The sequence below is a fragment of the Helicoverpa armigera genome, chromosome 13 (assembly GCF_030705265.1).
Source record: "Helicoverpa armigera isolate CAAS_96S chromosome 13, ASM3070526v1, whole genome shotgun sequence".
Taxonomy (NCBI): Eukaryota; Metazoa; Arthropoda; class Insecta; order Lepidoptera; family Noctuidae; genus Helicoverpa; species Helicoverpa armigera.
This window is the reverse complement of record NC_087132.1, coordinates 11757833-11781815: the sequence shown is the minus strand read 5'-3', so window position 1 is coordinate 11781815 and position 23983 is coordinate 11757833. Positions and strand designations below refer to the sequence as shown.

Sequence of the window (23983 nt, the reverse complement as noted above, 5' to 3'; positions counted from 1 at the left end):
CAATCTGGACAAGGATGGGCATGTTATCTATCCACAGGGGCGTAATTTTTTCAGGGCGGGTGTTAAGTCAGTAATAGTACCTAATTCAGGTCAGTCTTTGTCATCATCTGTCTAGCCTTTTCTCAACAATGTTGGGGTCGGCTTCCAGCCTAACTAGATGCACTTGAGTACCAGTGTTTTACCTGGAGCGCCTGCCAATCTGACCCGGGCAACCCAATACCCCCTTGGTAAGACTGGTAAATCTCTGTGGAGAAATGTTTTACTCATATTTGTTGTTTGTCAAGTGCCTTATAGTTTACAACTTAAGTACTAAACCACAACGATTCCGTGTGTCTTTGCAGTGGACTAGATGATGACCAATACAAGACTAGCACTTAATAACTAACAATAATGTCCTTGGAATATTTGTATATGTATTTTTTTATATAAAAAGGTTAAAATTATGATATGAAATAAAGAAAATTCCTTGAACAATCTCATAGAAGCGTACCTAACTAAAATAATAACATTTTTTTTCTCGAAACAGAAGTGCATATATGCATTTTCGCGCACTAGGTAGGTATTGCAAACACTGAAACCATCTGTAAGTACCAATCCTTCAGGAAGTATAACTTGCACTGAGTAAATAACTAAAAGTATTAATTATTTTTTTCCTTATTATTTGTTCAGTTGGTATGGTAGTCGAAAACTAATATGGTGTTCGTATAAAAGGCCCCACATGCCGGGCAGAGGTACAATTTGCTTGATCACCGAGCTGCGGGACTTTACAACAGCTTAAGATAATATATCTTCAATAATGAAGACTGTTCTACTGTTGGTTGTTGTTATTGTAAGTACATTTTTTATTATTGTTTTCATAGTTACAACTTTCACTTTTTCACTAAAGAAAATCTAACCTGACATCTTTTAGTTGCTTTTGAAATTACCATCTCTATCCCTCTATATCATTTGTGATATCACTTATGCCTAAGTACCTATATGCATTATGAAATAAGTGTGCAAATGCAGTTTCCTAGGCACTCGTAAATCTGTAGTCTTTAGTTTTTTAGTATATAAAACAGTAAACCTAACTAATCATGTAGGAAAAGTTCGAAAGATAAAAGGTAAATAACACAGATAACCATAATCCTTTTAAATTTTAAAGCTTATTTTTAATGCTAAGCATAGTTTTAGTATTTTACTTTTTATTAAAAAATCTAACAAAATTAGTAAACTCGTTAATAGCCCCTAATTTGGCAGTTTTCATATGAAATAGCCTACTTATTGCTTACGTATGTTTAAACAGTTGTAATTTCGTTTGTCGAATTGGCTGCGCAAATCGTGATCGTCATCACCAATTTATGTCCCTTTAAAAGTGCGTAGTGCCATAACCTAAGTTAATTTCTTAGATTTTTTGGTATTTTCGTATGTGCTGTTAATGATCCTAAAATTTTTATGGCTTCCTCCGTTTTTTTTTACACGTGAGAACCTTCGAATAGCTTCTTGTTACTTATACTATTGTTATTTGAATGTTACAGTAGTCGGTTCTCCTATGAATAAATATGTTTACCTTTTACTGGAGGCTGTAATTTAATTAAAAAATTGTATTGTTTTCTTAGGCTGCAGTAGCGTATGCGCGAGATGTAGTGAGTAGCACCGACGCAGACCAAGGTATGAATTTAAAACAATATTTATCTGCATTAAAATGAGAGTGTAACTAACATTTTAAAATTAAATTAAAAAAAAAACTTTTTTGACACATTTTGAATTTTTTTAACATTTTGCTAATTAACTTGAGAAAATTCTGTATTACAAAATGTATTTAATTTTATATTGAAATTGAAGAACTATAATTGAAGAATTATACGCTTAAAATCATGGTTTTCTTTACCTAACCGATCTATCAGATCTATCAGTCCATTACACAAATTGATTTCGTCATCTAAATGATGTCCAATCGCTAATCGCAGATCGTTTATAGAAATTAGCAGTAAGGGATTTAATAGTATCTGTGGATCAGTGTAAGTAATCAGTAATCTTTAACTTACCTTACAGTAAGCCAAGATGTTTTAACAGATTAAGAAATATGGGACACCTTAAAAACATTTGTTAGGTCCTCCAAACTTTAACGATATCGTCGGTAACAATATGAAGAAGCTTTCTTTATTCGTTTCAGTCCAGTTTCTCCTGATAAAGCAAGAGTAATTTAAAAATTTGGAGTAATCGAAAGAACGCTGTATTGAGCCCTTCTCTTTTTTGGATGGTAGGTTAAATATAGAAACTGTTCTGTATCAGAACCCACTCCTCGCTGGGGTATCGTTGGTCCAAAAGTTGCATAGCGTAATTGGCATGCATATCTCCTTAATGAACACGGCCAACAATTTTAGCGTCCCTCAGCTGAGCACAGGTCTCATCTTACACAGAAGCCTATTAAGCATTAATCACCACGCTTGCGGGTTGGTTGGTCCATTATAAGTATATTCTGATTTCTAGTGGAGTCACTGTGTGACTTATAAGGACTTAGAGAACATTTGACTTAGGCAGATTGGAGTATTTGTGGGATTTCATCATCTTGGTCAAAATCGAATTCTCTTCTGTAAAATATTCTTAATCTTGATAAGTGACGCCGCCAGCCAGAGTGTACAAAATATTTTAAGAACACAAATTAACTTTGGAAAAGCCTGGTTTCAAGATTCAATTGTTGCTGTGTAGTTTCCAGTTTTGAATAGGCCTGATCCATATCATCCCGTGGGTTTCGTAAGAGACGACTAAGGGAACTTTGGACCCAGTGCATATCCAGCACCCGTGGGTCAATCCTCAACGTGATGGGAAAATCACCAAGAATTGAATTAAAACCCAAAGAACCCAAAGAGGGTTGACGTCAGGCAACGTCAGAGGAGCCAAACTCATTTGCAGTATGTCCAGAAAATATATTGCGATATACCGAAAATTCGGGTTTGAATTAGGAACAGGGCAGGAAGAAGAAGAGGAAAGTTTCAAGATTTATTTCATAAAAGATTACCGTGAAAGAATTCTGCTCAAGCGCACCTACACCAGGGATTATAAAATGTAGGTACTTCTGTGAATGTCTTCCCCGATTATCTCCCTCCAAGTAGACAGGCTGCCTATCCAGTCGCTTACTTCAGGAGCTAGACCTACGGCGAATTCATCTGCAAATCCAATACGCCTTTATGCGTGAAATTGTTCTACTTCAGCATCAGCAGAGTTGCCACATCAACGAATAATTTTCAGTTTGGGAGTGTTTGTAACACTCATACATATAACGAGAGAAGCTGTTTCGTGCTTCACCTTTGATATTTTTGTATGAGCGTCTTCCTCAGGAACTCTTGTAAAAAACCGGTTTCTAGACCTAGCGGTTTCAAGTGTGGTTTATTTTCCCTGCCTGGGATCAATCAGTCAGGCAATTCTTTCTCAGTTACTCGTTTCAGTCTTTTGCAAATGCTGTCGGACATGATTTGCCGCGCTGATGTTTATGATGCAGTCTGCCAGGAATGTTGCAGTATCTACACTTCCTTGAGGCCATCAGGACTACCAGATATAAAGATAATGATATCACCTGAACTTATTGCTCTAAAGCTGTATACAATGCTATGAATATCGTCTCAAGTTACCCGAGGATGCGACCATCTAACATTGCTTGTTGCTGATTTATCATTGGCAACTGAATAATAAAATAAAGTCGCGTGGATAAAGATCGCTGCATGAAGATGACCTCACTTTGTTCAACAAAATCAAAACGAGTGTGAAGATAGAGCTACTGTAAAGAAGAAAGACATCTAAGCTAACCTAAGTACTTGATCCACTATGATGGTTAGCACAATAAAAACAAAAATCTTATTTCAAAAGCAGAAAAGCAAAAGATGATCCAATTCCTGAGGACATCAAACAAGAATGGATCAAAATCCAGCTCGAAGGACCAAACTGTGCTAGCCTCACTTCACCTGACAATGACGAAAAATACTTAATGCTAAATTATGTATTTAAATAATGGCTTGCACATAAGCAAAGCGATTGATATTATTTGCTCGCGGTGCTATCGTCCCTGGAAGATGACATTTGGGGTGAGAAGTAAAACCAGCAATTTGCTGTAAAACCTTCCCAATGTTACAAATATCTCGCATTATTAATGTGACTTAAGAGAGTCGATTATTTTGGGTCTCGTAGAAATATTACCAAACAACAAATACGACTGTAACAGAAATAATATAATTAGGTAGATATGTCTAGTAAAAGTATTTGAAAATAAGGGTTGCTACAGACCAGCGAAGGTGGTGCGTTTTAGCGGAAACATTTAATAATCTACTTATAATGTTTATTTGTCACGATATATTTATTGATTGTAAGATAAGACGAAAACTGTTGGCAAATTGTTAAAACGGTTTTAAAAACCACGTTGGTCTTGGCTCCAATTTCAGAGAAGTGAACAGAAGAAAATTTATATTGGTGTGTTATAGGTACTAATGTTAATTTTATCATTTGGGTTATAGATGTAGTACAGTACAGAAACAGGCGTTCCCTAATCTCAAAGTGGGCGAAAACTGTAGGAGACACCGTTGAAAATGTTTTGGATAAAACTGTTGAAACTCTTCAAAAACCTGCTGGTGACTCAGGTAAAAAAAATACTTCAAACTTAATCGCTTACAACTTACTTATTCTTATTGCTTACAATTTATTATTTCTTATCAATAAAACCTTAAACACGTTTTCAACAGCTTAGGAGCTTTTTTTCAATCAACTTTCAGTGTTGTCTATATAATTTATTTTACTTGACTTCAATTCAGGCGTGACAGAGGACGACACAACCGATGAAAATTCATCTTCTGACACAGCTTCAACAAATAGCCGAAAGAAGCAATCGTTATTACCGATAAAAAATATTCTATCAGGAACTGTTCAACACGTCAAAGATGATGTGAAGAAGGTTGTAGGAGGCACCGTGGATGCAGTTGGAGATACGCTGGGTGCTGTTGGCAGCACGGTAGGCGCTGTTGGAGACACGCTGGGTGCTATTGGCAGCAATGTAAATGCTGTTGGAGAAGCAATAACAGGAAAGGGTAAAGGCACCGCTGAGAGTGATGACACTACCGCAAGCGATGAGGAGAATGCATCTTCGGACACCGCTTCAAGCTCTGATAATGCATCTTCAGACACCGCTTCAAGCTCAGATAATGCATCTTCGGACACAGCATCAACAAATAGCCGAAAGAAGCGTTGGTTATTATTACCGATAAAAGATATTGTATCAGGAACTGCTCAACACGTCAAAGATGACGTGAAGAAGGTTGTAGGAGGCACCGTGGATGCAGTTGGAGATACGCTGGGTGCTGTTGGCAGCACGGTAGGTGCTGTTGGAGACACGCTGGGTGCTATTGGCAGCAATGTAAATGCTGTTGGAGAAGCAATAACAGGAAAGGGTAAAGGCACCGCTGAGAGTGATGACACTACCGCAAGCGATGAGGAGAATGCATCTTCGGACACCGCTTCAAGCTCTGATAATGCATCTTCAGACACCGCTTCAAGCTCAGATAATGCATCTTTAGACACCGCTTCAAGCTCAGATAATGCATCTTCGGACACCGCTTCAAGCTCGGATAATGCATCTTCGGACACCGCTTCAAGCTCGGATAATGCATCTTCAGACACCGCTTCAAGCTCAGATAATGCATCTTCAGACACCGCTTCAAGCTCTGATAATGCATCTTCGGACACAGCATCAACAAATAGCCGAAAGAAGCGTTGGTTATTATTACCGATAAAAGATATTGTATCAGGAACTGCTCAACACGTCAAAGATGACGTGAAGAAGGTTGTAGGAGGCACCGTGGATGCAGTTGGAGATACGCTGGGTGCTGTTGGCAGCACGGTAGGCGCTGTTGGAGACACGCTGGGTGGTATTGGCAGTGCGGTAGGTGCTGTTGGAGAAACAATAACAGGAAAGGGTAAAGGCACCGCTGAGAGTGATGACACTACCGCAAGCGATGAGGAGAATGCATCTTCGGACACCGCTTCAAGCTCTGATAATGCATCTTCAGACACCGCTTCAAGCTCAGATAATGCATCTTCGGACACAGCATCAACAAATAGCCGAAAGAAGCGTTGGTTATTATTACCGATAAAAGATATTGTATCAGGAACTGCTCAACACGTCAAAGATGACGTGAAGAAGGTTGTAGGAGGCACCGTGGATGCTGTTGGAGATACGCTGGGTGCTGTTGGCAGCACGGTAGGTGCTGTTGGAGACACGCTGGGTGCTATTGGCAGCAATGTAAATGCTGTTGGAGAAGCAATAACAGGAAAGGGTAAAGGCACCGCTGAGAGTGATGACACTACCGCAAGCGATGAGGAGAATGCATCTTCGGACACCGCTTCAAGCTCTGATAATGCATCTTCAGACACCGCTTCAAGCTCAGATAATGCATCTTTAGACACCGCTTCAAGCTCAGATAATGCATCTTCAGACACCGCTTCAAGCTCAGATAATGCATCTTCGGACACCGCTTCAAGCTCGGATAATGCATCTTCAGACACCGCTTCAAGCTCTGATAATGCATCTTCAGACACCGCTTCAAGCTCGGATAATGCATCTTCGGACACCGCTTCAAGCTCGGATAATGCATCTTCAGACACCGCTTCAAGCTCGGATAATGCATCTTCAGACACCGCTTCAAGCTCTGATAATGCATCTTCGGACACAGCATCAACAAATAGCCGAAAGAAGCGTTGGTTATTATTACCGATAAAAGATATTGTATCAGGAACTGCTCAACACGTCAAAGATGACGTGAAGAAGGTTGTAGGAGGCACCGTGGATGCAGTTGGAGATACGCTGGGTGCTGTTGGCAGCACGGTAGGCGCTGTTGGAGACACGCTGGGTGGTATTGGCAGTGCGGTAGGTGCTGTTGGAGAAACAATAACAGGAAAGGGTAAAGGCACCGCTGAGAGTGATGACACTACCACAAGCGATGAGGAGAATTCATCTTCGGACACCGCTTCAAGCTCTGATAATGCATCTTCAGACACCGCTTCAAGCTCTGATAATGCATCTTCGGACACCGCTTCAACAAATAGCCGAAAGAAGCGTTCACTCAAAGATAGCGTGAAGAAGGTTATAGGAGGCGCCGTGGATGCTATTGACAGCACCGTAGATGCTGTTGGAGGCACGTTGGAAGCAATAACAGGATGGGGTAAAGGTAATACCACAAGCGATGAGGAGGATGAGCAGGATTCATCTAAAACCGCTTCAACCGATCAGGAGAATGCATCTTCGGACACCGCTTGAAACGGAAAAATTTATAAAAATCTTGACTACGAACTATAACAGCTACTTATCTAGACAAGACACCACAGTTAAATAAAATATTATCCACAATGTCAAGTATGTCAAGCAAAGTGAAAACATTACCTTTATGAAATGGTCAAAAGTCTACTTTAAAAAAGCAAATTGCTACACCAATTTAATTGCTTAATGTCACTGGGGGAAAATGTAAAGAACTTACTACTAAGGCCAACAAGAGCTGAGGTAACGCTATAATGCACCTTACAATTTTGAAAACTTAACTAATACACGAGTTTTATTGATGTAACGACGCTTCATAAGATGTCGATGTATTAATAAGAAAGAGGTGTCAAAGTTTTTCAACCAAATCAAGATTCCTGTCATCAACTTCGGCAGCTTCGAATCTTCAGCAGCTTATATGCACGCCGCAAGATCATTTTCGTATTAAATACGATACGAATATGTTTCGAGAATTTGTCAAGTATCCAAGCTGTGTATGGCAGTTTTAATCATGTGATGCTTGACGGTATCTTCAATGTTAACATAAGGTAGGTGAACATTATCACAAAAGAGGTGAACTTATTTCAAATTTAGATTAAAAACTATGTGGCCAAACTTTTTGTCACGGAACATTGCGCAGTATCAGAAGTATTCTGATCGGAAATAAGTTGAGGAACGACACCGAGTTTTGCGCAAACCTCACCTTATATTTATATTTAACCCTCCAACTCGGCGACGCGCATTCGTAAATTTTTGCAGCACAAAAAAAAAAGACTTGGCTACCAAATAAGGCAGTATCAAAATTGTATGTATTATGTTTAAGTGTGTTTTTTTTATCACCGTGGTTATTTTTCATTTAATTTTAAAGGACAAATACTAGGAAAACTAATATGTTACAATTAAGTACTTTCGCGAAATAATTTTCAAAATATTCAGACATATTTGTACTCCACAGTGCTACAGCAAGCAGTTGGAGGTGACCTGGACATGAAGTTGCTGGTGGTGGAAGACGGGACTCCTAAAGGAAAGTGCTACTGCTCCTGCAACCTGAACAACCAGCCAGTTTTCCTCGAAATAGACTCCAATGATATGAACGGGGCGTATCCTTTACTTTGAAAGCGTCTCGCGCTAATATATCAGTCTCCAAAGCAATTTGTCGAATTACTGTAATATTCTGAATTAACTGTGGTAAACTTGTCGGATTATGTCCAACGTTTCTGCTTCGTCTACCGGAATATGTGAAATAAAAACTTTGTTATTGTAAAGCACGCTTTTCTTAACCTGAGCTAGGGTATTTAGAGTTCATCCACTTTGTAATGACTCAAGCTTTTCACGGAAGATCAGCACCCGAAGTACTGGTTTTTGACTGCTAATGGATAACATATTGTGTGGAACCAAAAAAAATATATAAAGAACGGCTCGAATGACAGGTTCACGATACTTTTCAGAGGCAAAATTGGGAGAATAAAACCCAAAACATATTGAAAAGCACATACATATAATATTATAAAGTGTATAGCAACATATGTATGACTAAGTGGCTAGGGTGCAAAGCATAGCTGTGCCCCGCTTGACCCAGAAGTCTGAGGTCTCCTTACCGGCGGGCAAGTCCACTGCCACCACGAACGCGCCCATCCGAAGCGGGTAGTAATAGCATGGACACACGTATCGATCTACAGAATAATTTCAATTATTTTAAAATGGTCAAATGACAAGAGACCATATCTATTCACTATACTCAGTCGTCATCTCATTTTTATCAGTTGTCTAAAAGATGTGATCAATTGACTAGGTTATTTTACAATTTCACTGAATCATATAATAAGCAATTGACTAAAATAAGGATCCCATTATAATATCTGCTCAACTCACAAAAACATCTGCTCAACTCACAAAAACATCTGCTCCTTTCACTAAAACATCTGCTCCTTTCACTAAAACATTTGCTTCTTTCACTGCGTACTATCCCAGATTTTTTTATGTTTGATAGTCCATCAAATGTAAAATTGCAAATTACATAATAAGATACACTTTTTTTTTCAAATGACTATTCCCGCTATGGGTTAGAAACGTGAGGGAGTGTCAGAATCTTACTGACTAAAACCCATCAGGTTCCTTCTTTTGCCTTTTATGTAACAGGGCCGCGGTAGCTCTTACGAAGAATCCCACAGCCCCGGCAGGCCTTGGCCTTGGTGGGCTCCGCTAGGGAAGTAGGTACTTACTGCGCAGACGTTTGCCAGTGGCCCTGACAGGTTTGAAGTGTATGGGCGACATGGGGAACACCAGCTGCATCGGCAGCGGCTCCTGAAGGTGTCCCTCCTTGCGGAACCATGATGCTCCCTCCAGGTATTGTCCTCTAAGCCAGACAAATGACATTTGTTGAGAGAATGATGAGGGAAGTATGAAAAATCTATTCTCACACTAAGTGATGCGTAGGAAAACCGTTTCAGAACTGAACTATAATGCCCATTTTCACCAACAATCTCTTAATCTAAGTGCCACTTAGAATAAGGGCTCTCCCAATTTTGACATAAATAACTATGGATAAGGGATACCTAAACTTTGGTGAAAACGAAATTCTTATTAAGTGTTCCGTAAATGCTCTTAGGGGATCCCTTAATTTAGGTATTTGTTGGTGAAAATGGGCATAATACTTTAGGAAACCAGCCTTTAGATAAGTAAATTAAAAAGTTGAAAAGTAAGGAAATTTACCGAGAAAACAATTTCTTTTTTCTTGCCAGTTAATTTTTTATCACTTTGAAATCATCTCGAAAGAAGAAAAGGTAAGTGAGAGCAAAGTTTAGATTCCTTTTCATTCTTCGTAGCCAAACAGTTATAAAATGAATATGTAAACTAGTACCGTATATAAACGCCTCCGTCCCTGGGCGGGCGGACGAAGCTGGACTCTTCAAGCGGCATGACGGTGAACTCCCAGCACAGCGTGTCGATGGGCCAGCTCTCACCGCGAGCTGTCGTCTATAACATCACCGAATAACGTTCACTCAACACTCAGTTGCATTTCTAAAAGAATTGAAGCACTATTGCACACCAACAAGGTGGACAGACGACCTTATAAAGGTCGCCGGAAGACGCTGGATGCAGGTCGCCTCCAACAGGTATCTGTGGAGATCTAAGGAGGAGGCCTATGTTCAGCAGTGAACGTCCTATGGCTGAGATGATGATGATGATGATGATGATTGCACACCAAATGGCTAAAAAATAGATGTAGTGAATAATATTGTCACAAATCCAAACTAAAACTATGCCAAAATGGGTGATGAAACAAAATCAAACATGCTTAGCTGCATGGTCAAGCATGTTTGATGGCATGGCCAGCACAGCGAGGGGGCGGGGAGGGGGTGGTGGCACAGCACTGACCTGCATGACGGCGGTGAGGAAGCCTGTGGGCGCCACGAAGGCGGGCAGCCAGCACAGCGTGGGGGGGGCTCGGGGGGCGTTGGCCCAGCCCTGCAGGTGAGCACCGCGCAGGAACAGCTCGCGGCACCACGCGCCCAGCGGCTTCATCGACGGACGACCTGCACGACAACAATACCCCACATCAAAGGCCCAAGAACACCAACAACATTAATGTCTGTTTTTTTCAAAATCACTACGCAAAAACCCCGGCTAAAGACAGACAGACTATTGTGTACCAAAGCCGCGGTAACTCTTTTGAACGCACCCGCAGCAAGAGTAGGCTTTGATAATGGCGGGACCCACTGGCCACTGGGGTTTGCTGACTCTCCCTGAGGAGCGCGTGGAACAACGCGCAATGTCGACTTGGACCTGGTGTCTCCTAGGTGACGGAAAGACGATGAGCTACCCGAAACTCACCGCCTACAGGCCCCGCGTCTACATTCGTTTCTCGGGTCTGCTGATACCTAAAATACTTTACTACTGAATATCTCTTTACCTCTTAACCAGAAGCTGGGCGTCCTGCCCTCAAAGATGCACAGGTACATGGTCTCCAGCATCTCAGACATCACCACCAGACCCTCGATAGCGCGACGTAACTCCTGCATCAAATACGATACTATAACGTCAAGGGTTTTTGCTGTAGATCTTTAAGAATAGACCAAACAAAATGTGGTTATATTTCTAATCTTTATATGGAAGCCAATCCCAACATAGCTGGAAAAAGGGGGATGAAATGATGATGATTGCTAATAAACTCATTTGCAAAAAAAACGGGCACCTATGCGAAATCTTAGTTTTAAGGACTTTACGTGTATTTCAAAGGGTTTTAATGATTGTAGTATGTTTCTAGCATCAAAAGGGTTAGCCAAGCATGCGTGAGAGTGTATTCTAAATTTGAATTTTGTACAATTGCTAAGAAATTGGTTAAACCTTGTTTCGGACTAATTGCTAGCAGAAAATTCGTCGGTGTTTTGAAAAGTTTTTGAAGTGATTTTCAGGAAAATGATAATGCAGTTTTAATTAATGATTAATGTACTTTTTTGTTAGATCAAAACATTTTTGAAAAACTATGCTTATTTGATAAAATCTTCACCTGCTCTAAATGGGCTATACTGATGCTTGAATGGCAATGTTAAGAGTTTTGGTATTTTAGTGCAAGCGTTCTACTGTTTAAATATTGTACCCAAGTGTTTTAAAATATTGCTTTTTCATAATTAAACACTATTTAGAGGAGTATCAGTACATTGGGCTGCGACAAAACCAATTTAAAGTAAGCAGTGCCGATCGCAACTCGTCTCCTATCGGACTTTGACATTAAAAAATACCAAATTTTGTGATAAATGTTAAAATTAACCACATGAAAAATGATGAGGAGGGTTTAAGCTATCTTAAAAGTCTAATTATTGCCGCGTTGAAGCTCTCTATAACTCCATAGGTATCGGGTTACTAAACGATGATTTCGCTGAAAGGGAGTCAAGAATTCAAAAGTATTGACCAAACGTATGTTTCTTAAGAAATGAGCAGATAGCCAATTATTGTTATGATTTAAGCAGGGAAAGTGCTGTAGATGCTAGGAAATCTCGGTGCAGGCAAGTTTATTTAATAAAATGTCAGTGGGATGAAAACACGCAATTTGAACGCTCAGACTCATAGATCTTCGGAGGTCTACGGAGTTTCCCAAGAGACGAGGTTGTTTGAAAATCAGTGATTACGAGACCTTAAGTCCTCATGCTCACAGTCTATGCGCTATTTTCTGTATTTTGTCGAATTTCAAGATTTTTTAAAATGTTAAAGTCCGATAGGAGACGAGTTGCGATTGGCACTGCTTACTTTAAATTGGTTTTGTCGCAGGCCAAAGTACTGATACTCCTCTAAATAGTGTTTAATTATGAAAAAGCGATATTTTAAAACACGTGGGTATAATATCTAAACAGAAGAACGCTTTACACTAAAATACCGAAACTCTTAACATTGCCATCAATCATCAGTATAGCCCATTTAGAGCAGGTGAAAATTTTATCAAATACGCATAGTTTTTTCAAAAATGTTTTGATCTAACAAAAAAGTACATTAATCATTAATTAAAATTGCATTATCATTTTCCTGAAAATCACTTCAAAAACTTTTCAAAACACCGACGAACTTTCTGCCAGCAATTAGTCCGAAACAAGGTTTAACCAATTTCTTAGCAATTGTACAAAATTCAAATTTAGAATACACTCTCACGCATGCTCGGCTAACTCTTTTGATGCTAGAAACATACTACAATCATTAAAACCCTTTGAAATACACGTAAAGTCCTTAAAACTAAGATTTCGCATAGGTGCCCGTTTTTTTTGCAAAAGAGTGTATTTATATACTAACACCGTATATCCTACTAAAATGTTATCCGAATAATATTATCCAAAAATAAAAAAGAAGCAGACTTTAGGACGGCAATACGTTTAACACTAGACCACTATTGGTTGAAATCTTGAAATTCTACTGATAAAAAAGTGTGCGTAATTTAAGACCCATATACATAACATTATTCCACCATGTTGCAAACTATACTAAGTACACTATCATACAAACGTCCCATGGTCCTTTGCAAATCTATGAGCAGGTACCACTTTAGTTTATGACGACACTCTTAACTGCACATTACCTTAAGTCCCATAGTAATCATGTTGATGAGCACGTTATAGTAGCCAATCTCCTGCAGTAGGGAGACGCACATAGGCATCACGATCTCGGGCCCCATCATACGTTCAGTTGTCTCCATGTCGATACGAGCTGGAAGCTTGTTTAGCATCTCTTGAGCTAGCTCGTCAACCTAGTGGGAGATTTTTAATCAGACATTTTGTATCAATTAAAACAATGGAAAACTAGCTTCCAGCATCGGTTTCACCCGCTTTTAAAAAGTAGGCTAAAGTTTTAATCAATAAATGTAATAAACACTACAAGAATATATTAAATAGGTCCAGTGGCAGCGATTCTTGAGATTATGTGTTGTAGCAAACAAATAAATTCTTCATGAAAAAATAGACTGAGATATTTCTGGGCATACTGTGTTAGAACTGGTTCATTTATATTAAATACTGAAAATGTTGAGAACAATCGAGTTGAGAGCTACAATTATAAGAAATATGGTACCTTTTGGTCTTCCCCACCACCGGCGCCGCCGCCGCCCGTGCTGGCCAGTGCGAACAACGTCGAGCACATGATCAGAGCATCCTGGGGCGTAACATTACTGTGTTAATATATCGAATATTTTTTTATGTTTCTAGACTATTCATTCGATTTATCTATCTGATATTTAGCCCTAATAAAATAAAAATCTGTATCATAAGAGGAGAAAACTGCACGTTGCCTTAAAAAAAACCTATTTTTTGTATACAACCAACAGTTAATCAGTATCTCAGAGGCTTCCAAAGTTAATTGATAACGTACACCCATCAAACGGAAAATATATGACTTCCTACAAAAGAGGAGGTTTTCAATTGGGATGTTTGAATTTTATTGACATTGCATACTAATTTATACATTTGGTACAGACATAGTTTGAAACTTGAGAAAGGACATAGGATAGTTTTTATTACAAAAAAAAAATAAAAATAAAATTATTCCGGACATATAGCGCCATCTATTGGTCAAATCAAAAATCTGCTGGTAGTCACTATTCCACGCGAACGAAGTTGCGGGCAAAAGCTAGTTTATAATAAATTGTTGAAAGGTTCTAACCTACAGATAGACATATGTTGCTGGGGAGTTTGTTGCGCCACTTCTTATTCCCAGCAAAAACACATAGGAAGAGGTGAAGGGTGGGCGTTTTGGGGGCTGTCTTCTGTAAATTTCTGGCGTCCGAAAAGTGGTGTTTTACAGCCAAGTTTGAAGAACGATTTGATTGGTACCTGTGCGAGCGTGGCGACGTCGGCGGAGGCGTGCTGGCCGACGGACTCGGCGCGCTCGTACGCCGGCAGCAGGTCCAGGAAGTCGCGGTACGACTCCAGCGACCCGTCCCGCGGGATGTGGTACGCCGGGATCGACGACAGCCTAAATACAGGATAGTTTTACTTCCGAGAACGTAAGTAAGACGACGTGGAGGCTTTCTCAAGAGAGGACATCGAATTTGCTGCTCAAGATTGAAAGAAACGGAATAAACTTTTGCACGCGTCCCTAATAATGGATGGCTAGGGGGAACTAGGATACCACCATCATAATCAAGATAGCCTGTTCTCAACCGGGTGAGAACGTAACGGATGTGTAACAGTGAGAGAATATTTATCTAATGACAGAATTTTGCTTCGTACCTAGGAAATTGGACATCACTTCGTTATAGGCAGATTTCTTCAATCCCTAAACCAAAATACGTTAAAATCCCTAAACCACTTCCCACAATCTATCCGCACTGACCTGTAGAAGGGTGTTTCAAGGGCATCCTCATTGAAGAACTGGTTGATATAAGCTATAAGCACGCGCTTGTCCCAGTCGTCGGTAATGTGTCCGCCGTAGTTGATGATGGCGAACAAGTACCGGAGAGCGTCCCACGGTACCTCTTCGTATTCTTCTAGATAATTCGCTAGAAGATTGTCTGATACCTGGAGGATATTGCCGGAGATTGTTTTACTTTAGGAAGTTTTGAATGTTATTGTATTACTTTGCAAAATATAAACACTGAATGTATATCCTGGAGTCTTGTTATAACAGCTGTATCTACCTATTCTCAGTTTCCAGTCGTACCTTTCACTTATTTCTTTTACACATGATAACTCAACTTCAACAAAAAGGCAATTCGGAATTTGATAAGTCATAAGCCAAAATGTATATACCATACTATTTACTTGCCGGGGCTAAGGGTGGATTTTTATAGGCTATATATACGTAGATTTTTCATTGAATTTTGATATTCAGTCAATATAAATTGTGACAAACCAAATCTCAAAACAACGGATAGGTTAAAGAAAACACAGTTAAGAAACCTGATTATACGAAATAATCTAGAAGTCTAGAAGAACCCTAAACTATTTATAACTAATCTCTTTGCTAATAAATGCCACAACTCACTACACAAATAAACACAAAAACTCACATCAAAATCCGCATCATTGAAGCTATAAACAGCATTGTACCCCAACTGCCGGAACCTCTTCCGTGCAATCAGAGTGCAGTGGAAGAACGACACGCAAAACAGTAGCCGGCGGTACTTGGGAGTGGCTTCATCAAACTTGTCCTCGTTGATGTTCGCGAATAGACGGACCAAGTTGCCTTTTAGACCCTGGTAGATAACAAGTCATTTTTTTATTTAAAGTAGGTTGAAAATCAGCAATTTTTGAAGGTCTAATTTATAAAAGACAGCCCACAAAACGTCCACCCTACACCACTTCCTATGTGTTTTCTGGGAAGAAGAAATGGTTGAACGATATGTAAGTATGGTATTTGACCTTATACCTAATTCTTGCTTTTTTTACTGGTATGGTACAATGGTACATGGGTGAGTATCAGTTCGCTACAAGCTTAAGATCAGTAAGTCCGATTTCTCTCTATTTGCCTACAGTGATTTGAAGATTTCCTATCCCAAAAAAAAATATTTCTGCATGACATTACGTCGAATAACTGTCTCAGTTGAAGAATTTCCATGAAGATTTTCGCCATTTCTTCTAATGTGTCACTTTTCCTAAGAGTCTACAAAGGCCCGTTTAGGTTTTTTTTTTTTTTTTGTTAACTTACCTGTGGCGGTTCAGTGGTCATCTTGATGCTCCTCTGCAGCATATTGAGAGGGAACTTGTCATCAGGCATGGAGGACAGCCACAGCCGGAACCGCGGGTGTATCTTAGGGTTGTCCAGGCCTCGGAGCGAGCCCAGCCACTCGCATGCTAAGTGGCAGTTCGCGAGGAATACCCATCCACCTTCCTTCATGCCGTGTGATAGCATCCTGGTTACAGACAGGTACAAAGGAAATACCTTTAGCTACTTATAATATACTCATATATGCATGCAAAAAAAAAATAGAATATTCTCTATCGAATATCATTAGGGAAAGAATATAGGTAATGCATCTATGTGGGCACTTACGAGTACCTACGCAGAATAAATTATTTTTCTTTCTTTTATTTTTGTTAATCCATTTAAACGAAATGTGAGTTTCCCGTGGAACTAATTTCTTTACTCGGACAAAATATGTTACTATGTTACTTAAGGATAGTCTAGCTCCTAGCCGTGAAATAATGTTTCATATCGGTTCTATAGTTTTACAAATGAACAAAAAAATTATCCTCTTTATTATATTTAGTAAAATAGGCGAGAGCTAATAGATCGTTGTCGGCTACCAGGTATCTTGCTATATACGGTCTCATATTTAATATTAGTGAGTACCTGGTAGCAGTGGGCGCCTGTCCCTGCCCCAGCGACAGCGAGGCGAAGCGGTCGAACATCTTGACGTCCTGCGCGAGCTGTATGAGCGCCGCCGTGGGGTCCACGCCCGGAGACAGCACGAACAGCAGAGACGTCTTCCACGACGACTCCTCCCAGGCAGCCTGGAGGGTAGTAGCAGGTCATGTGTGTTGTGAAGCTCTAGCTATAGCTCTGTATACTGGTGTTTATGGGGGTTCCACACAACATAGTTATCGGCACGAATCTTGAGCTCTGACCAGGCCCGCCGTAAGCGGGCGTGCAGCGCGTGCACAGCACGCGGGCGGCACGTCCTAGGGGGCGGCAAATCTAGCGAGTTATCACGTAATATTTAAAAAATACAATATCTACTAATGATTTGATTTCAATATTTCCGAACACAGCAATAGCGCTAAGAATATTACTTACACTGCCGGTTTCAGTTAGGTAGGTACATCTGTTGAAAGGACATTTACAAAATTAAAGATTCTTAAAAACGATTTAAGATCAACCAGTGGCGTAGCGTGGAGCAAATGCTATTTAGGGGGCGGCAAAATTAAGCCAATGTTGAGGCATTCAATTCCGGAAAAACATTTTTCGCGCACGTCCGTTATGGCTTTTTATGATATGTTTACTTCATGAAAACTCTAAAGAAAAAATCGCGCTCGCTTCGCTCGCGGCTTTTGCACTTCACTTCTGTGCATATCTTACTTTTTGACTTTGCTTTGTTAATTTACAGTAGTTTTTATTTGTTTTGTGTCCTTAGACTAAAAAATTTTCGCGCTCGCTCCGCTCGCGCTTCCTTACATAACAAATGTATCTTATAAGTTGACTTTTCAACGGGAAATCCACCAAATAACATATTTTACTGACTTTAAACATTGTTATTGATATTTAAGTGCGTTAGTTTAAGTTAATCACAATCTTTCAATACATAGAGGCCACTTGGGTAATGATTGCACTGCATTGATGCCCTAAGCAATTGCTTGCTAATAATGCCCTTATTAATTGCTTAGTTTGCTTATGGGCTAACCCAGGACTGCTTGGTTACTCTGAGCATTTCAAGTAAATAAAAAGTTATGTGTAATGTATGTTATGTATTGCAATATTTATTTATCCAAAAGTAGGTGGGTTTTCTGCAATCAGAGCGGTGCATGTACATGTTTTTTTCTGTTGGACAAGTAAGATGGATATGAATGGGCGGGGGGGAACCCCCTGGATCCCCCCCCCCTTATATATTTTTTGTCAAAACGCATGTAGTCGTAGGGCGACATAATCAGTTTTGCACGCGGGCGAACAAACAGCTAGCGGCGGGCCTGGCTCTGACCTACATCTGCGCAGAAATGATTTATTAGCAAAGAACTAATCAAGAGTGACGGCTATGACGCGATGCACTGCGGGCCAATCACCACTTTAGCCCGCCCCCGCGCCTCACTTCATATCACAAAAGGGACCCAATAAATTAGTTCTGCGCAGGTGAAGGTCAGAGCTCAAGATTCGTGCCGATAATTATACCAACTTCACACAGACTTCCATAGAGTTTTGTCTGCGTAACAAAGGGGACGGGAGAGGGGAATGTGGGACCCACTAAAAGGCCCAGCGGCACTCCGACCTCGCCTGAATGGAGGGGGTCTGGAAATTTATGGCGTCCAGTCCCCCACCGGTGACTGCCCACCTTACGGCAGGCCGTGGGGAGGGCTAGTTCAACTTACCCTAATATCCAGTACGGGCGGCTCCACATATCTAGGCCCCAGCACATTGATGATGAAGGTGGTGATGCAGGCAGACACGCGGTCCACGCGCAGCGAGCGGATGAACAGGATCTTCTGGAAGTCGCTGCAGATGTCGTTCCAATCACCTGGGGACATAAGAGAGAGAAACCTTAACTTTAGTTTTTGTCAAAATTATCGAGTTATTTTTTTATATAGATAGATACATTTATGCTTATAAGTCCGTTACCGTTTTTTAACCCCCGACGCAAAAACGACGGGGTGTTATAAGTTTGACGTGTCTGTGTGTGTGTGTGTGTGTGTGTGTGTGTGTGTGTATGTGGCATCGTAGCTCCCAAACGGATGATCCGATTGTAATGCGGTTTTTTTTGTTTAAAAGGTATGTCAGTCGGGAGTGTTCTTAGCTATGTTTGGTGGAAATCGGTTCAGGTCTTCAAGGTCATCAGCTCGTTTGCTAGATGTGATAGGAATGTTACACGCTCAGTTTACTTGCAAGTATATGTGGGATCTGAAATTTGAAACACTAATGTCTTTTGGAACCACTGAGCTGGTCTGCTGTTAGGGCACGAAGGTAGGAGACGTAACCCTGAACTGCCTTTTAGTAAACCCATCGAGTTTGGGCTCGTTGAATTTGTCTTGACGAGTTCTCTTCATGTTTCTGATTGACGAGAACCTGATGCTGGAAATGGGATGTGGTGGATGAAACCCTGGAATGCCGGAATGAAATGGATAAACCGATTTATACTTTTGCTGAAAATCTAGAATGTCCAAAGTGTTAATCTTTATTGTTTCTCAATCTGTGCAATTCTCCCAGAGCCAGTTTGTCATGAGAATTGTTAAACAGCTTCCTTTGGCCGAGATCGCATATAGCGACCCCATCTTAAGATAAAATAAATTAAATGAAAGAAGGAAAAATTAAGGAGCTCCTTTAAAAAGCATGAAATAAAATTAAATTATAAATTAAAAAAAACCCCCGACCCAAAAACGTACCTACGCAATAATTATGACAAAAGGTTAAAAACGCTAAACCCTATAAAAAACAAAAAATAACTTTTAACACTACGTAAACTAAATTTTGACGTGTCGGGGGACCGCTTTTTACCTTCATAAATACTTACATAAATCAAATGATACCTACCTAATTACAACATTCGTTTAAAAAAAAACACGTATCTAAAGTAATGAATTAGAGCGGTCCCCCGACACGACAAAATTTAGTTTACGTAGTGTTAAAAGTTATTTTTTGTTTTTTATAGGGTTTAGCGTTTTTAACCTTTTGTCATAATTATTGCGTAGGTACGTTTTTGGGTCGGGGGTTTTTTTTAATTTATAATTTAATTTTTTCAAATAGAAAATCTTAAAATAACACCTCTCTATTTAGAGGTGGTGGTAGGTGAATCGAAAGACAACGTCAGACTTTCCGTGTAGTATTGTATTGTTCTTTCTGAAGCCACTTATGTTTCAGGGTCAAATGACCTTATACCAACTAGTCCAAAGCGAAGTTACCTAAACAGATTCAGGCCGATTTTTCACCAACAACATAAGCATCATTATCATGGATATAATACACCAACTGATTACTTCTTTGATAATTTAAGATGAAAGTCCATAGGCCACAGTTATTTTAATAAAACTGACGCATATTTTCGTCAGTGAATTTGGGCATTACTCTCTCACCAATAAGCGGCTGTGACTCCGGCTCAGGATGCAGATACCAGTCCTTCCACTCCTTGCTGAGGCTCTCGAAGACGTCCACGATGCCGTGGAAGCCCGGCAGCTTGTCCATCTCCGTGATGTTGTCCCAGCAGTCGTCTGGCATCCAGTCTATGAGAAGAAACGTAGGTCGGTTTAAAGAAGTTTATTGTCTTATAAAAACTGTACAGTTCATTTAAAATAAGATATGCATAACGAATTCAATTACAGTTGGGTGTGTATGGTTTTAATAAAGCGGGTATTATGAGGTTTGGGTTGAGGAGAACTCAAAAAATATAAAATCTAGTAACTGGAACAAAATTTATAAAGAAAATCCAATAGTCACTAACGGTTTTTACTTTATTTTAGTTAGGACATAGAACGTTAAATGAAAAGAAAATACATAGGTCTGGAAGTTGGTGATTGATACTCCCGTACACCCGTACATCTGCTTGTAATCACTCTCCAGTGTTGTCGGATTGTCGTCAAATCGCGCTATGAGAGTGAAGGAATAGTGAGTGCACCTCTGTCCAAGCAAATGCTCGTGCACTATAATATGTTGGCTGGTCTCCTTATATGAGAACAGCAGCCGTGGCCGAAATCGGTCTTGAACGCCATTATTATACTCACTAGTAGGATTATCAGGCTGTTCGGATCTGTCCAGTACGACGCCCCCCTTGAGCAGGAACATGTACTCGTTGCGGGACATCTTGCCCATTTGGAACAGGATGCGGGACACGATGTGGAACGATAGCAGGAGCTTGTGACGTTCGAATAGAGCGCGACATGTGTTTCTACAAGGAATAGAAAATTTAAGGAACGAGTAAAAATTAATAGTAAGACTAGTATTCGTATTTCAACGAACAGAATTAAAGTAAAAGTTACAAATTCTCGAATTAATTATAAGCGATTATAAAATTTGGCAATGTCTTTTTGAAGTCAAATAAAAAAACTCGAGAGTAATACTATGAAAACAGAATTAAAACAAACTTAAATACAGGTCAAACTAAGTACCTCCTTTTCTATCGAAGTCGGATAAAAATAAAGGACGCTTATGAAAATAAAGACTTATGATCAGTGTTCTCTGTAAGATGATCATCTTTGTGTATGCTTCAAGGGGTTTCAGTCTGGTAAGTCTGACAACCAGTGTTTAGGAGTTACCAAGAGGGCAGTCGCTTCATATAAAACACTAGTGCTCATCTTCATCCGGTTACACTGGAAGCCGACCCCAACAAAAAGCTACGCAGATCATAATGTCAGAATAGCTTCCTCATACTCACTTATAAACAGCATAAGTATGAAACTCATTCAGGTTATTAATCCTGTCTTCAAGCTCCCCGGCCTTAGGGCTTCGGTCTATAGAGTACGTGAACAGATCGATGTAGGCGTCCAAAGAGAACTGGTACATTGGGTCGATGCGCGATAAGTCGTTCAATGCGAAGAATAGCACGGAAGCCCGAACTGCTACTGGGACGTAGCCCTAAAAGAGAATTGAGAATTTAGTTATTTTTAGGTTCCCGTGTCGAGAGGGTAAAACGGGACCCTATTTCCTATGGGCCATAGTTGCCAGAAATAAAGGAATAAGTAAATAATACTAGGATTTCGCTCTGTTGATACGTCCGTCACCACGCTGAAAATCATGAACCGTTATAGTTAGACAGTTGAAACTTTTGTTCAAATTTTTGTTAACATAATACTGGAACAACATAACAACTTATACTGGAAATACTTCATGACCTTCCACACAAAATTGAAATAGAATTTGTTAACATTTATTTATAGATAATATTTGGTCTGAAATTAACTTCGGAGAAACAATTTGCTAAGCATTTATCCATTTTGGTATACATTTAAAATTTTATATAGTAAAATAGGTACTTGTTTGATAGAAATTTTAACACAAGCCCAATACTTACCGCTCTAGCCGTATCGATCTCCTTCTCCGTGACCTGTGAGGTAATCAGCGCCTCCTTGACGTCCAGCGAAGTGCGCTGTGACGTCTGCAGCGTGAGGAACAACTCCTCGTTCTCCAGGAGAGGCACCTGGGACTCGTACATTATGCGGAGCAGGTCGTTTTCTAAATCAACCTGGGATGAGGATGTTATGATGTAAGTCATAGAGAGGAGATGAGAGAAAGAAAGTTGTTTGTCGTTTTTCTCTGCTTATGTACAGACAACAACTTTCTTAAGTATAATAAATATATATGTGTAATACTCTGTTTTTTTTAGGAATTGTGTGAAACAGTTATTGCAACAAGCATTTGAAAGGTTTCAGTAAGTAAAAATTAATATATTCTTTCCTGTTTCAATCTCTTTTGAAGTCTAAACAGAAATTATTAAACCAAAAAATCTGTTCAAAGGGTTCAATTTGGAAGAACCTCTTGCCTTTGCTCCTTCACCGCTTTGTTGACCATGGTCGTCCTCGTGAGGGTCTGTGGAGTGAGTGTATTCGTGTTACTCACGAGCACTTTCTTGTTGTGCGCGATGGAGAGCACGAGCGTGTCCTTCATCTGTTCGAGCTGCGGCCGCTCCTTGCGCACCACGATGCCCAGCAGCTGCGCCGTCAGGCCCTGCTCCTTCACCGCGAAGTTCACCATCGTCGTCTTTGTTAGGGTTTCCGGGGTGTATACTGGGTTGCCTGTAGGTCCAATAAAATAGATCATCACCTGCCTAGCCTAACCCAACTATGTTGGGATTGGCTTCCAGTCCAGCCGGATGCAGCTGATTACCAGAGCTTTACTTGGAGCGACTGACCTCCTTAACCCAGTTAATCCGAGCAACCTGATACCGCTTGATAATACTGGTTGACTACCTCTGCCTAACGGCTGCCAAAGATGTTCAAATGATTTGTTTATTGTGTTTTCCAAAACACAACAGCAAGATGATCCACTGTCCCCGGATCGAAAGCGCCAAGCGATCAAAAATTTATTACACTGGATTCTCTCACACACAGGAGACACTGACCACCCACTAAGATATGACAATAGACGTGAAACTGTGTGTTAGTATGTTTCTGTAAATATTTTGCTATCACTCACCCAACTTAGTAGTCAAATAAAGATGGAAGTCCGGATGGTAGGACACCATCTTGTCATTAAACTTGATGACCTTGGAAGCACCGATAGTTACTATCGCCTTCTCCAAGATAGGAGCAATGGAAGGATCTAGAACTTCGCCAACATTCTGTATCAGGATGGGCTTCCCTTCAGAGAGGCAAGTCTCCATTATTCGCAGGTAATTCGGCTGACCGAAATCTACCACCTGTGGGGGAGATTTTATTTATTTGTAGGAGCAATATGGATGATATACGATGTATTGTTTTTTTTATTTATTAAGAAGATAAATAAATCTACTGTCATGTATATGTCTGACTCTATTACTGCCTATGACCTCTGCAGTTGTATATTTAGCATTCAAAAATTACATTACATAATCAAGGCAAAATTATAAGAATCTGTTTCCTCTAAATTCTCTTGCTAGTTGATCTCAATGTAAAACTA

At 40.0% G+C, this 23983-nt stretch overlaps 2 protein-coding genes and 1 long non-coding RNA gene across 3 annotated transcripts in view; 2 read left to right on the top strand and 1 right to left on the bottom strand.

Moving 5' to 3' along the window:
* The first annotated feature begins 675 nt into the window (after window positions 1–675).
* On the top strand, window positions 676–7411 carry LOC110381286 (uncharacterized). The gene is made up of 5 exons (XM_064037530.1): window positions 676–829; window positions 1599–1650; window positions 4488–4610; window positions 4782–4853; window positions 5211–7411. Exons 1-5 carry the CDS (start codon window positions 797–799, stop codon window positions 7277–7279), a joined length of 2349 nt encoding a protein of 782 aa, XP_063893600.1. The 5' UTR covers window positions 676–796; the 3' UTR covers window positions 7280–7411.
* A 112-nt stretch (window positions 7412–7523) lies between these two features.
* Window positions 7524–8541, top strand: LOC135117701 (uncharacterized). Its single transcript, XR_010277072.1, has 2 exons — window positions 7524–7824; window positions 8232–8541. It is a non-coding gene; the product is annotated as an uncharacterized LOC135117701 (long non-coding RNA).
* Window positions 8542–8757: 216 nt separating this feature from the next.
* Window positions 8758–23983, bottom strand: part of LOC110381280 (dynein axonemal heavy chain 2) — a 52299-nt gene continuing 37073 nt past the window's right edge. The window contains exons 62-80 of the mRNA XM_064037538.1: window positions 23522–23744; window positions 22946–23121; window positions 22401–22571; window positions 21765–21964; window positions 21115–21278; window positions 20470–20616; window positions 18775–18920; window positions 17048–17208; window positions 16403–16607; window positions 15765–15950; window positions 15089–15273; window positions 14587–14728; window positions 13829–13909; window positions 13341–13508; window positions 11190–11292; window positions 10655–10812; window positions 10137–10252; window positions 9499–9632; window positions 8758–8949 (exon numbers count right to left, since the gene is read on the bottom strand). Of these exons, the coding sequence (XP_063893608.1) occupies window positions 8810–8949; window positions 9499–9632; window positions 10137–10252; window positions 10655–10812; window positions 11190–11292; window positions 13341–13508; window positions 13829–13909; window positions 14587–14728; window positions 15089–15273; window positions 15765–15950; window positions 16403–16607; window positions 17048–17208; window positions 18775–18920; window positions 20470–20616; window positions 21115–21278; window positions 21765–21964; window positions 22401–22571; window positions 22946–23121; window positions 23522–23744 (3006 nt within the window). The 3' untranslated portion in view covers window positions 8758–8809. The remainder of the gene's footprint in view (window positions 8950–9498; window positions 9633–10136; window positions 10253–10654; window positions 10813–11189; window positions 11293–13340; window positions 13509–13828; window positions 13910–14586; window positions 14729–15088; window positions 15274–15764; window positions 15951–16402; window positions 16608–17047; window positions 17209–18774; window positions 18921–20469; window positions 20617–21114; window positions 21279–21764; window positions 21965–22400; window positions 22572–22945; window positions 23122–23521; window positions 23745–23983) is intronic.